The sequence below is a fragment of the Setaria viridis genome, chromosome 9 (assembly GCF_005286985.2).
Source record: "Setaria viridis chromosome 9, Setaria_viridis_v4.0, whole genome shotgun sequence".
In the NCBI taxonomy this organism is placed as follows: Eukaryota; Viridiplantae; Streptophyta; class Magnoliopsida; order Poales; family Poaceae; genus Setaria; species Setaria viridis.
In genome coordinates this window covers 46,166,893-46,180,542 of record NC_048271.2, presented here as the reverse complement: position 1 = coordinate 46,180,542, position 13,650 = coordinate 46,166,893, and the positions used below count along the sequence as shown (strand labels likewise).

The following is a 13,650-nucleotide window of genomic DNA, read 5'->3' as shown; positions in this document are numbered from 1 at the left end:
ATGAACTAAATTTTGTCACGTCGAATATTTAGATACTAATGAGAATATTTAGATACTAATTATAAGATTAAATATGAGCTAATTATAAAACCAATTTAGATACTAATTAGGAGGATTAAATATGAGCTAATTATAAAACTAATTGCTCGTAGCATCATATTGTCAAATCATGGACTAATTAGGCTTAATAGATTCATCTCGCGAATTAACCTCCATCTGTGCAATTGGTTTTATAATTAGTCTATAAATAATACCCTAATTATTATCTAAATATTTGATGTAACATTAACTAAACTAAATTTTATTACTTTATTATCTGATTCTTTTCCACGACTCCGTGCGAGTTCCAGAAGAGTGCCACGATTTACAGCCGAAGCCGGCACGTGTCCGTGTAGCGGGCACGTGTCCGTGGAGTCGGCGTACGTGTCGCCCAGTTCTTTCCTCAGGGAACCTGGACCAGTAGGACGTCGATGTGTTGCGTAGTGATTGGCGCCGCCTTGGGCCTCTCCAGTCTCCAGAGCTCACCGCTTGTCCGCTTCGGCCCTTTTTGTAGCGCCCATCGTTTATCTACGCAACAGCTAGCCATCACTGCAAGCGTGCACTGCCATCTGCATTCACCTGTGCACTTCAGCAGCGCAGCAAGCCAAGAGGGAGAGCGGCAGAGACGAGGAACTCAGGAAGATGAGCGGCAGCATGGAGACGCAGGCGCGGGCGTTCGCGGACGAGGTTCGCGGCGGCCTGGAGGGGAAGAACTGGATGCTGGACCTCGGCCACCCGCTCCTCAACCGCATCGCCGAGAGCTTCGTCAAGGCCGCCGGGGTAAGCGCGACGCGTCACGCCCTCTGCTCACTCCCGTCTTCGACCAGGGATCGAACCAGGCTCTTTTCCTTTCCCCGTCTCTCATCCACTCGGTTCTGCTTCTGCCGTGTGTTCTTGCAGATCGGCGCGGTCCAAGCAGTCGCGAGGGAGTCGTACTTCATGGCCATCGAAGGTAACAAAACTTTGTTGCTGCTGCTGTTGCTGCAGCAGCTCGTAGAACAAGCTGTTCAATTACCTCGCTCTGTTTCTGTCCCTTTCGGAGATTTTAGTGCGATGTCTTGCTTTGACTGGCTGCAGGCGAGGGAGGATCGGTGTCTGGCGCCACCGGCTCGAGGAAACGCTCGTTCCCAGAACTCAATGGTAAGTTGGTAACAGCTCTGATCTTGCGTTCAGTCGGCTAGTATTACTTTGCTTCTGCTTATTAGCAGTGTAAGTGTGTAACCATGAGTAAGCAACATTGTTGATCTTGTGGTGGCAAAATTGGGCAGGGACGAACAGTGGTAGCAAGTCGGCTGAGGCCATGGTAAGCCATCAACAAAACTAGCCGAGTTGTCTAGTTCTATACCAACCGTGCCTTGCTTGGTTGTAATTCCTTTTCCATTTTCCTCAGGTGAAAAACGTGAGCAAAGAGTCGTTACAGTGGGGTAATACTTCTGTACTTGTTGAAATTGAATCATCAAGCATTTGTTGTCAACGAGACAAACGACGATATTTCAGATTTTCTTCCCATCGCTAGCTAGCTTGGTTGATCTGATTCGGATTCCTTTTGCAGGACTCGCGGCTGGCGTACACTCCGGCCTGACCTACGGCCTCACGGAGGTGCGCGGGACGCACGACTGGCGGAACAGCGCCGTGGCCGGCGCCATCACGGGCGCGGCGGTCGCGCTCACGTCGGACCGCGCGTCGCACGAGCAGGTCGTGCAGTGCGCCATCGCCGGCGCCGCGCTCTCCACGGCCGCCAACGTGCTATCCGGCATATTCTGATTCGTCTGAGCCCGCCAGTGATGGAGGGTGCACTGCACCGTCATGGGGCCATCGTTATGTTCCTAGTAACCCACTTCGACGATAATTTGGGTTGTTGTATCATGGATGCTCTAAGCTATCTTGTAAGCGGACCGGAAGAAATGGCTATGGATTCGTCATTACGTGCGCCGCTGTGTCTGTTCGATCTGCGGCTACAGTGCTCTCAGGACAAATCACGACCGACTTCTGGGGTATTAGGAGTATTAAACATAAGCTAAGTTTTGCTACAAAACTATTGTAGCACCTGTGATCCTAATTAGGAGTGTGAGCTTATTAATTAACATAAGCTAATTATAAAACTTAATTATAAAACTCACCCCTTTGATCCTAATTATAAGCTAATTATAAAACTTAATTATAAAACTTAATTATAAAACTCACCCCTTTGATCCTAATTATAATAAATATAAGCTAATTATAAAACTCACCCCTTTAGCACCTGTGATCCTAATTAGGAGTGTGAGCTGATTATTAAATTAATTACAAAACTAATTCTCCCACCCCTACCCCTTCCGAACAGAAGTATTATTAAACATAAATTAATTACAAAACTAATTCTCACACGCCTTTCCTAACAGGATTTATTACAAAACTAATTCTCCCACCCCTTCGAACAGAAGTATTATTAAACATAAATTAATTATAAAATTAATTCTCACACCCCTTTCCTAAAAGGAGTATTATGAACTAATTCGCACACCCCTACCCTTCCTAACAGGAGTATGTTTTACACCCTTCCTAATAGTGGTATTAAACATAAGTTAATTAGTACTAAACATAACTTAATTACAAGTGAGATAATTTATAATTACAAGTGAGATAATTTATTAAGCCTAACTAATTGCACAGATGTCTCTAATAAAGCCTAACTAATTGCACAGATGTCGCGAGATGAATTTATTGCACAGATGTGAATTTATTAAGCGAGATGAATTTATTGCACGGATGTCATCTAATTGACACACCCCTTTAACAGGAGTATTAAACATAAGTTAACAGGAGTATTAAACATAAGTTAATTACAAGTGAGATAATTTATTAAGCCTAACTAATTGCACGGATGTCGCGAGATGAATTTATTGCACAGATGTGAATTTATTAAGCGAGATGAATTTATTGCACGGATGTGAATTTATTAAGCCTAATTAGTTTATGATTTGACAATGTACATGATTTTGTTAATGTCAGATTAATTAGGCTTAATAGATTCGCCTCGCGAATTAGTACAGTTACTAATGTCGGATTAATTAAGCTTAATAGATTCGTCTTGCGAATTAGCACAGATTCTGCAATTAGTTTATAATTAATTCATGACAATGTGCATGATTTGACATTATGGTGAATTAGTTTATAATTAATTTATAGCTTAATAGATTCGTCTTGCGAATTAGCACAGATTCTGCAATTAGTTTATAATTAATTCATGACAATGTGCCTGATTTGACATTATGGTGAATTAGTTTATAATTAATTCATGACAGTGTGCATGATTTGATATTATGGTGCTATAGTAACCATTGCTAATGTCGGATTAATTAGGCTTAATAGTAATTAGGCTTAAAAGATTCGTCTCGCGAATTAGCACAGGGTTCTGCAATTAGTTTATAATTAATTCATGTTTAGTCCTTCTAATTAGCTCCAAACATTCGAGGTGGCACTGCTAAAGTTTAGCACCTAGTATCCAAACACTCCCTTTTTACTAATGTCGGATTAATTAGGTTTAATAGATTCGTCTTGCGAATTAGCACAGGTTTCGCAATTAGTTTTATATTTAACTTCTATTTAATCCTGCTAATTAGCATCAAATATCTGATGTGACACTACGAGGTTCAGCTTAAACACTCCCTTTTCAATGTCATGACCGAATCTGGTGGAGTTCCATCATGTTCTGGTTGTCTGGCAGAGCCGCCAACATGGGCAGCTCAACCCTGGAACACGGTGTTCACGGCAGTGATTCAATTGTAGAGGCACCAACTGTAGGCGAGTCTCGTCCCAAACACTTGTCACGTGCCGTTTCAAATTGCAATTGACGTGAACTGGTGATCACGGTGATGTATTTTCAGCGAAGAATCACGATTATGCTACATCGAAGAACCAAAATTTCATAATGGTATCAGGGGATTTCTTGGGATAGTCGCGATTATGTTTATGCTAGTGTTGATGCACGTATCATACCACATACATGTTGATGCACGTATCATGCCACCTACACGTTTTAAAAATACTGGTAAATAAAACGTAGCGGGCATGCATCGCCACTACATTCATAGAAAATTATAGAAAATCGAGTAACCAATAAAGCTATTATTATTATATACAAGGTATGGAAACAAATAAACTTCTAATATGTATAAAAACCAATTATTATTATTATTATTATTATATATATAAGGAATGGGAAAGAAATTAACTTTTAATATGTATAAAAACATTGATTGAAATATTTTATTGATACATTAACAACCCATTATTATTAACTAACAGACTACGTACGAACTTCAGTTTTACCTAGGATACTAGCTTTCAAGGGCGGAGCCAGGCCTCTTTGTTGATGTCAGACATCGATGATTTCCTATAAAATTAGTAGGAAATCACTCTACCACACTGTTTGTCCATGGAGCTGATACCAACGTGTAATAGAGCTGACACCGGTGGCACGTGTAATAGAACTGACACCAGTGGCTCCGAGAGCTGGCTCCACCCCTGTAGCTTTCACACTCTCTCTGACTGCGATATAGCGTAGAATTTTTTCTATCTCCTCAGATCGAGCGGCAAGCTGGTAATGGCAAATTTGATGAGCTTTCATGCTACTCAGATTCCGTGTGTATACCATTTCTAACTTCTACAAACAAAAAACTACAAGTGTTGATCCATAAATTATCAATAATGTTATTAAATCACCTTCAAATATTGACAGCCATAGATATCATCTGGTTTCACTCAAAGTGATTGGAGTAAGATTGGAAGCTGCTAAGCATCCTTTAAGTGGATTGATTGAAAAAAATACATAACAAGAAACAAATTACGAACTGATTCTGTGGAAAACTAGTACTCACGCATATTCCAGTCGATGAGAACTTTTGCGGCCATGATAACGTGGTTGTGATTCGACGAATGATGTATGGCTATCGTCGTCGTAGTCGGTTATCAGACGGATATAATACTACAATAGAGGCAGAATTATAGAAAAGACAATTTTATCACAAGTAAAATGAAAAAGAACTAATTTAGGATTGACATCAGTTAGCGCGCCAATTTGGGAACCGTAAGTGCACGGATTAGTTGTAGCTCTTCCCTTAAAGTACTCCCCCCAAAGTTTATAAATCCATGAAACTTATAATACAAGATCTATTTCAACTAACATGTCACTATGTCACTATGAGCCTTTTGTTGATGAGTGATTCATATCTATTCTAGCATACACAGACAGATAACAGATGGAGCAGAGGTAACCAATTTAGAGCAACCTAGACTATGCATATGTTGTAATTCCGAGCATGGATAGCAAAGCAACATAGATATGATCTAACATTTTTAAATTTACACCTCCGGTCCGGCTCCCGAAAATCCCGATCTTACACAAGAAAGACTCTGTCACGATCTCCCTATCAGTATAGATAATCTATGGACACGATCATATAAGAACATGTCATACTCATCAGTAGATCAGGCATACAAATCCGGTCACCACGATCACATAAACATTCTAAGCAATCTATCATCAATCATAGATGAAAAGCAAGCAAACACCCGAAAGAGTATAAAACCATAGAAAGAGATATTTAGATCGCTAAGAACAAGAACACATCTATTAGTTCACCATGAATGATTGAACATCACCAAGTTTCCACCGAGATCCTACCTTGATGTGATGATTGTAGCTCCAGAACTCCGACGTGGATCTTCCTCGGAGGATTCCCATGTCGGCTAGGGCCTAGACAACTGCACAACCCTCGGCTCTCCAAAGTGGTGTCTCTCAAATTCCTTCTGCTTCTCCGCTAGTTCACGTTGATTCCTTCAAACGAATATGCATCCTCTTTGGAGAAAGCGGGTAGTTATAGTCCGGAGGACCATGGCAAAAATTGGAAGGTGAGGGGGTGAAGGAACACCCTAGGACGATCGGCCTAGGTCTTCCTTTTGCCCGCTCGCGCATTGTCGTACATACATCTATGGACCCACCAGAAGGTTTGGACAGTTCTAAATATAGGGCTAGATACCGAGACGTATCTGATATGGAGACTATGGCGCATGATGACATAATCTACATGGAGGACAGGAACTAATCACTAGTCGAGGATTAGAAGAAGTACTCGTAATAATAGGAGTAGAACTCGTCTAGTCGAATTCGACTAGTATTCTTGTAACCAACCGACCTGTAACCCTGCCCCCGGCAATATAAGGTGAGGTAGTGACCCCCTCCAAAGCAATTCAATCAAACCAACACACGAGTTCATGATCTCGACGAGCTCCACTAACCAAAACATTACCTCGGGCACCTCCCTCGGTAGGTTGCCGGGTCTAAACACCGATAGCTGATGTGCCAAGTAGGAGGTCTCGTCGAAAATCCACTAGCGAACTCGATGGCACATGTCATCATCAAGCCAATCGTCACGTTCAAAGCAGGTGCGACGTTCATTTTTGGCTCCTGGGTCTGCATCGCGGACGGTGCTGAAAATTTCCACTGCCATATTGCGTCAACCCCGGAGAAGAATAAGCAAACCATGAAGTTCCAGACTCGAGCTATGGAGGATCTCGTCGAGAATTTCGACAAATTTTCGATTTCTGACTTAGTTAGATGCTGGGGGGATGAGACTGAGTTCAATTCGACTTCTTCTGCCAATCGAATTGACTTTCATGAGCCGGCACACAAGCCATCATGCAAGTTGGACTACCACCCAAGTCGATTCCCATTCGGACTCCGCAACACGACCACTAGTTATCATACTACCCAGTCCAGATCACAATCCGATACAGATACGATCGAGAACCTCGACTACTATTCGGACCCGGACGAGGAGACTTCTTTATTAGGGCCACAGCGTGGCCTGGTAATCACATCAACTCCCCAAGGTAGATTCGTCTACTGGCCCAACATGAAGCCACCCGCTCTTGCCAAAAATGACGATTCATGCCTCATCACCTACCCTGACACTCTCCCGTACTAGGAGGGAGCTTCTTTGTCGCCCATCTATGAGGAAGGCGCCATCAAGGAGGTCATCACTTCGAGCTCAAGAAGCTACTCTGTAGAACGAGAACTCTTCGCTCTCATTGCTGGACAAGAGGACGAAGAAAAAGAGCAACGGGATAGAAACCACAACATGAACATCACCCGGATGACGTCTCGCGGGATGAACTCACCGCCAATGTTGTCAGAGAAGAGACCGAAGCTCAAAGAACTCGACAACGAGCAAGAAATGCCGTAAGAGTAGAGCGTCGCCGCCGCCTTGCAGCAGACTTACCAAGCATGAACCTGGATAACACCTTTGAAGCAGTTCAAACGTGTTACCATCGTACTCCCCTCGCCACCATCGCATCTATTGATCTCGTCACCCGCGTGATGCCGCATAACAAGTACACTAGCCAATTGACTAAATTGGAAGAACGCGCGTATGGACAACTCGATCAGCAGAATCCAATACAGTCAGTTCAACGTTCCCCATCCCAGCGTAGCTAAGATGGTAGCACCAATAGAGGCCCTCCGTCCAGACCAAGCCAACTCGGAGGCGTCAGACCAAGCCAAGCCGGAGCAGAGGGTAGTCGGGCAGGACCCTCGGGAGGCCTCAGCCACCGTGGGGCTAACTCAGAGCCTAAATGACCAGCAGAAGACCTCCACAACAAGATCAATGCTAGCCACGACGCGTACCATCATTGACAGATGGTACCGCGAGCGCGAGCAAGAAATCGAACACCCAGGAGACGATTCTGACGGGTTCCCTGCCTTCTCAAGATGTGTGACGAGGACAATTCTACCCAAAAAGTTCAAACCTCTTGGTATCACCAAGTATGATGGTAAGGAGGATCCAGTCCAATAGCTACTGTGCTACTCGCTGTCAGTACAAGCAGCTGGGGGAAACGACGACACCAAAGTCATCTACTTCCCTATCTACATGGAGGCAGTGCTACTCACATGGCTCGAATCATTAGATAAAAACTCCATCGACTCGTGGAAGGACCTCAAGGTAACGTTCAACAACAACTACGCAAGGGCAATGCAGCAACCTGGCAACAATATCGACTTGTTTCAAGTTAAACAACAAGAACGTGAGACCCTATGGAGTTACTTACGTCACTTCTTCGATAAGAAGGCTACAATCGTGGACATCACGGAGCGCGACGTTATGTTTCAAGACTTTGGCAGAAGACGCCCCGCTGATGTCAAATCTCTCAAGATCATGGTACAAACGTGGGCAGATGAAGAAGATAGGGAGATCGAAAGGTTTGAGTCCGATCGCAACAAAGGTCAGAACAACAACAATCAGTACAATGGCCAACGCAACGACAAGAACCGCAATGATCTCCCTAACAATGACAACCAAAATAACTACTCGGAAGGTCACAACCGCAAGCGAAAGATAGACAATACTGTCGCAGCAACATCGCAGTCGTCCAAGAAAGGTGGCAACAAGAATCAAGATAGGCCCTTCGTCTCCAAGTCTTCTTAGGTGTTCTGGAATCTTCTTTTCACTTGCATATGGGCCTGACACGCCGATAGCTTCAGGATAGATTGTTGGTCTTTGATAACTTTTCAAATCTCCACTTGACCTTCTTTGATTCCAAACTCATCTTGGTATATTTTTGCAAACTTAGCCCTTAAATCATCCTGAAGGATTGGTCACCAAGAATGAGCACGAGAGGGCTCAGAGGACCCTAGGCCCTTTTCGGGCCCGTTGGCCTTCGTCTTTCTTTGAGTCGTCGCTTGTTCAGAGCTTTATCCAATTATTATCCATGAAGTCCAATTTCCTGCGAAAATAGAATATCCTCCAAAATATATTGCATATATGAAAATGGCTTATTTATTAAGTATGATCAATAGTTTAGTCATTAAATTCATATCATTAATGAAGATAAACAGGAGTAAAAAGGTGTCAATAACGAGTGTCAAGCCTCGTAGTACTAATTTTATTTTAGTCTCAGTAGATAGCAACAAATGGACGCATGCAATTGTGCTCTTGTTTCTAGTAGTGGGTTGTACACTGTTTTTTTTATTTTGGGGAATCGACGAGCACCTTATATTATATTATGAGCTAGTGCATGAAAAGGAAAGTGTCTTTAATCAATCAAATAATCAGCTATCAAAGCAATTCAATCAATCAATTAATTTGATTCCCATAAGGAGCATCCACGTAAGGAAACGTTCGTTTGGAGGCCGTTGAAATCCAAAGGAAGGCAATTTAATTTAATTTTAAAAATATGCCTACCTACCAAAACAAGATGTGTCGACATGGGAGATCAAAGAAAGAGGTGTGCGATGGGGTATGGTGAGCGGATAAGTACTTAGGTGCGGTAAAAAAAAACACCACGATTTGGCAGAAATCGCTAATTTTCATATATCTACCTTCTATGTTCCTCCTCTCTCCCCTACGTAGTGGACCCTTTATAAGGGACGCAATGGATCTAATTTGGGTGGAAATTTCTCAATTATTATTCTCTTTGTATTATAGATATGTTCCATATTTGCAAAAAATACGAAAATGGGATGTGGATTGGCTGAGAATGGGACGGGAAACGGGAGGGGGTGTATCTTGACCGCATTCGCGGGATCCCATTTCATCCGGTTATTCACCTCGTTCTTAATCTATCCAGAATAGGCCCAAATTCTATAGATCATAATGTCTCTATGTCCCTCGGCCCACATAAAGATGCATAAGACTTTTGATACTTGTTGCTAGCATACTGCTACTGTCATACTCAAATGTTTGCTGCTACCTTGTTAATGCTAGTTTGCAACCTTGATTGTTGTTGCATGCTATTGCAAAAGCATTATTAGCTTCACGAGATTTGAATATCATATGCTAGGACCAATGTTATCCTAAACAATAAATGCTAAACAACCGATCACATTCCATTAGGTGTTATTTCTTTATTCGCACCACACGGTCAATTAAATGGGTTAAATGACTATTAAATGAAGTAAACAAGTGATTAAACGGACGCGTCTATGCATCGTGTAGCGTTTACACTTTGTTAAACAGGCTTGTCAATGCTTCGTATCGTTGACCAGTAGCCATGTGGATTTCGGATGGCCTAATTCTTAAAGATAAGGGTTTATATTGGTTTGGTAAGGATTTATACCGGTTCAATTGACATGCCCTACGCCTACTTTAATGGTGTGATTTTTATTCCTAATTTGAAAAACTTAAGTTTGTACTTTGTAGCAGGGGTTACAAAAGTAGAAGTGTAGTGCGTGGCGATCGAGTGGCAAGAGACCTTTAACGAATCCTAGTCGGCCCATATATACTGGGCGACCAGGTTATAGTGTTCCAAAAAGGGAGGTCCCTCGCGTCAGCCCGATACTCCAAAGTCCGACTGGTCCCTGATCCCGCTCAATCAGTCCGGGCATGTCCCGTCAACATGATGTTGTGGTGCACCGCTCGGTTTATCGACTACGGGGTGATTGATACACCCATGGAAGCACCTGTCATGTATGCTAGATAGAAGTAATAAACATAGATTAATTATAAAATTAATTGCATAAATGAAATCTAATTCGCAAGACGAACCTAGTTAGTCTAATTAGTCTATAATTTGACAATATGGTGCTACAGTAACCATTTGCTAATAACGAATTAATTAAGTTTAATAGATTCATCATGTGAATTAGCATAGGATTTTACAATTAATTTTATAATTAATTCATATTTAATTTTTCTAATTAGCATGGAATATACGACTTGCTACTGCTAAAATTTAACTCCTAATATCAAACATGCTACGGCGCCCCGGACCCCGCGCGCATGCACGGGGCGGCGTCCGAAGCCTCAAGTCATAGTCGTCTGACGCCGTCGCTAGTGCGTGCCTCTCGGCTCTGGTTTTGTCGCTTGTCGTGTTGGCATGGGCGCACGTCCTCCTGCGCCCGACTGGTCGACACCTCCTACCCCTGTCAAGGCTGTCCAATCGGACAGGTCTATCCGTAACCCTGCTCGAGGCCACCTTCGGCCTGGCCAGCCCATATCCTCTTCTCGGTCCACGAGACTGGCATATGATCTTCGGTCTGATCCGTTCGCCTTGGCACTCGAGTGCTCCCAGTCGAGGAATATGCTCGAGATCCCTCCAGAAGTGATATTATCTAGAGACATGGTCCTGCCCGATGTCTTCTTAACCTGCTTGCTTTTCTTTATAACTAAATTAAACTTTAGTCCCCTTTAATCCCCTATTGATTCTAATGACTAAAAATTACTAAAGCAGTTGAATAAAGATTAAACTACCCCTAATCAATACCTGTTGCTGCTTTTTTCCCACCCCCGACAACTAGCGCTCCCGCCATCCTCGCATCGCTCCCGCCACGTCTTGCCGCTGGCCTTCTCTACCTTGCTGCTAGCCTTCTCTGCCTTGCCCACGCTACTAGCCAGCTTTGCCAAAAATAAATTATTCATTTATGCCAAATAATGTTCATGGGATACACAAATCTCATTATTACAAACATAAGAGCTACGATCTATTAAGCAATCCATCGGCTATCCAATTCCGAAACTGATTCATATTTTGATCTTTGTCCCCATGTTGAGTAGTAGCTATATTTCCTTGAGACGACGATGCTTCTAATGGTGGAACATAATTTTCATCATCATCCGTCATATCGAAGTGCTCATCCGCCATAGCACTCTTTCTAATAAAATTATAAAGTGCTATGCAAGCGATAATTATTTAGCTTTGCTTTGCCATCGGATAACTCGGTAAGTTTAGCAAAATCCACCATTTCATCTTTAAAACTCCAAAAGACCGCTCGATGATATTTCGAAGTGACAAATGTGCATAATTGAAAAGCTCCTTTTTACCTCTTGGAAGTGGTCCTTGTCGAAACTCCGGAAGATGATACATTGTACCCTTGTACGGTGAAAGATAACCCGGTCGGTTTAGGTACCCAGAGTCCACAAGATAAAACTTCCCTGCACATTCATATTACTTTTGTTACTTACATGCAAAGGACTGCAACTATGTGAAAGAATAGACCATAGAACAGGGCAGTACCTTGAGGTGGATGTGGAAACTTGTCGCCATACTTGTTTAATGCATCTTTGAACACTCTCATATCATGAACCGAGCCAGGCCATCCCGCAACGACAAAAGTAAATCTCATATCGAGGAATTTTTGTGCTTTGAAGGAATTTTTGTGCTATATTCTTATAACCTCTGCTAGACATTGTCCCACCCAGGCAATTTCCTGCCTGAATTTGTTCAACATCAAGTTCACAGAATATATATGTGTTGTCTTCGTTCCAATTTACCTTATCATAATGGTTCTATTACACAAAATGTAATTTCAGTTTAAGAGCTTTCAATTTAAACTAAACCTTTCAGATTCAGGAATCATTTGATACATATATGGAAGAAGTATCTATTTATTCCACACAAAGAAAATATGGATCTTACCAACTGGGAGTCGTTGTCATCTTCATCCTCGAGGTCATCGTGACCGCCAACATCCTCTGCAGGAGAGGTGTTGATCCCGGCAGACACTACTCCACAGACAACGCGATTAGCCACCAATCTCCCACGACCTCCACCTCCCATCCCAGTGCCGGATCCCAATGGCGGGTCGCCAACGTGGAGGAGAGGAGCATGAACCTGGGGGCCGGATCCCAATGGCTGGGGCCCGGATCCCACTGGTTGGAGGCCGGATCCCGCTCCAGTGTTGAGGGACTTGTTGCGGCGACCACACGCAGCCTGGGATCTTCCACGGCCGGATCCACCCCCACCTCCGCTCAGTCGAGGAGGCTAGAATGCGCCGGATCTGCCGCCATCTCCGCTCGGTCCAAGATGACGTAGCCCTTGGTCGCCGTGACCTCCTTCCCACTGCAGGTAACCCGAGTACTCGTCGAGGAAGGGGAAACCCTCACCCTGGAGGTTGAGATCCAGGTTCTCCGTGTGCACCCTTCCAGCTGAGAGGCTACGGGCTGCAGGTACATACGGCGGTGTTTGGGAGAGAAGATCCAAGTCATCGTCGTCGGGGGTGGCGGCGGAAGCAGGGAAGGCGGGAGCCACCGAAGAAGAATCACCCTGAGAGAAGTAGTCCCGGTAGACGTTCCCGTGGCCGTCCATGGTGGATCCGGACTGGGTAGGAGCAGGCACGGCGGCAGAGGTGTGGGGAGGAGCGGGGGCGGTGGCGGCGTAGGGAGCAGTGGGGACGGTGGCGGGGAGGGCAGGGTGCGAGCGAGCAGAGGATTGGATCCGGAGGGGTACTGGGGGTGGGACGGGGCATAAATGAGGGGCAGATCTTGTCAATAGTCTCCTTTAGTCCCTTTTAGCAACCTCTTGGGGACTAAAAAGTTAAAGTTTAGGAACTAAAGTTTAGCCACTTTTAGTCACCATATTTGGCAGTTTATGAACTAAATGGGACTAAACTTTAATAGGAGCTCCAAACCAAACAGGACCTTATTCGGCCTGACGGATCTGAGCCGAGTATACCGATACTCGTTAGGGCCAAATGGTCTTGTAGTAGGCGAACAATGGTTATGACTAAATGTGCATTGGATGGCCAGCAGCAGTAGCAACAATGTCTTTGTCATAAGATTTTGTTTGTGTAACTAGGTGAAGGCATGTGGCACACAAGTTTTGAACAAAATGATTATTATTTAAAAAACATTGTAA

The 13,650-nt window shown here is 43.7% G+C and overlaps 1 protein-coding gene across 1 annotated transcript; it reads left to right on the top strand.

The window, feature by feature from the left end:
- Positions 1–75: 75 nt before the first annotated feature.
- Positions 76–2,158, top strand: LOC117839699 (outer envelope pore protein 16-2, chloroplastic). The gene is made up of 6 exons (XM_034720094.2): positions 76–819; positions 940–991; positions 1,117–1,179; positions 1,308–1,342; positions 1,430–1,463; positions 1,592–2,158. The coding sequence occupies exons 1-6, from the start codon at positions 682–684 to the stop codon at positions 1,801–1,803; spliced, it is 534 nt and encodes a 177-aa protein (XP_034575985.1). The 5' UTR covers positions 76–681; the 3' UTR covers positions 1,804–2,158.
- Positions 2,159–13,650: the final 11,492 nt, after the last annotated feature.

Bases quoted from the DNA above. Each gene is read 5' to 3' on its own strand.
- LOC117839699 (XM_034720094.2), top strand. From the start codon at position 682: ATGAGCGGCAGCATGGAGACGCAGGCGCGGGCGTTCGCGGACGAGGTT. The intron at 820-939 runs GTAAGCGCGACG...GTGTTCTTGCAG, and splicing joins GCTTCGTCAAGGCCGCCGGG to ATCGGCGCGGTCCAAGCAGT. The intron at 1,180-1,307 runs GTAAGTTGGTAA...AAAATTGGGCAG, and splicing joins CTCGTTCCCAGAACTCAATG to GGACGAACAGTGGTAGCAAG.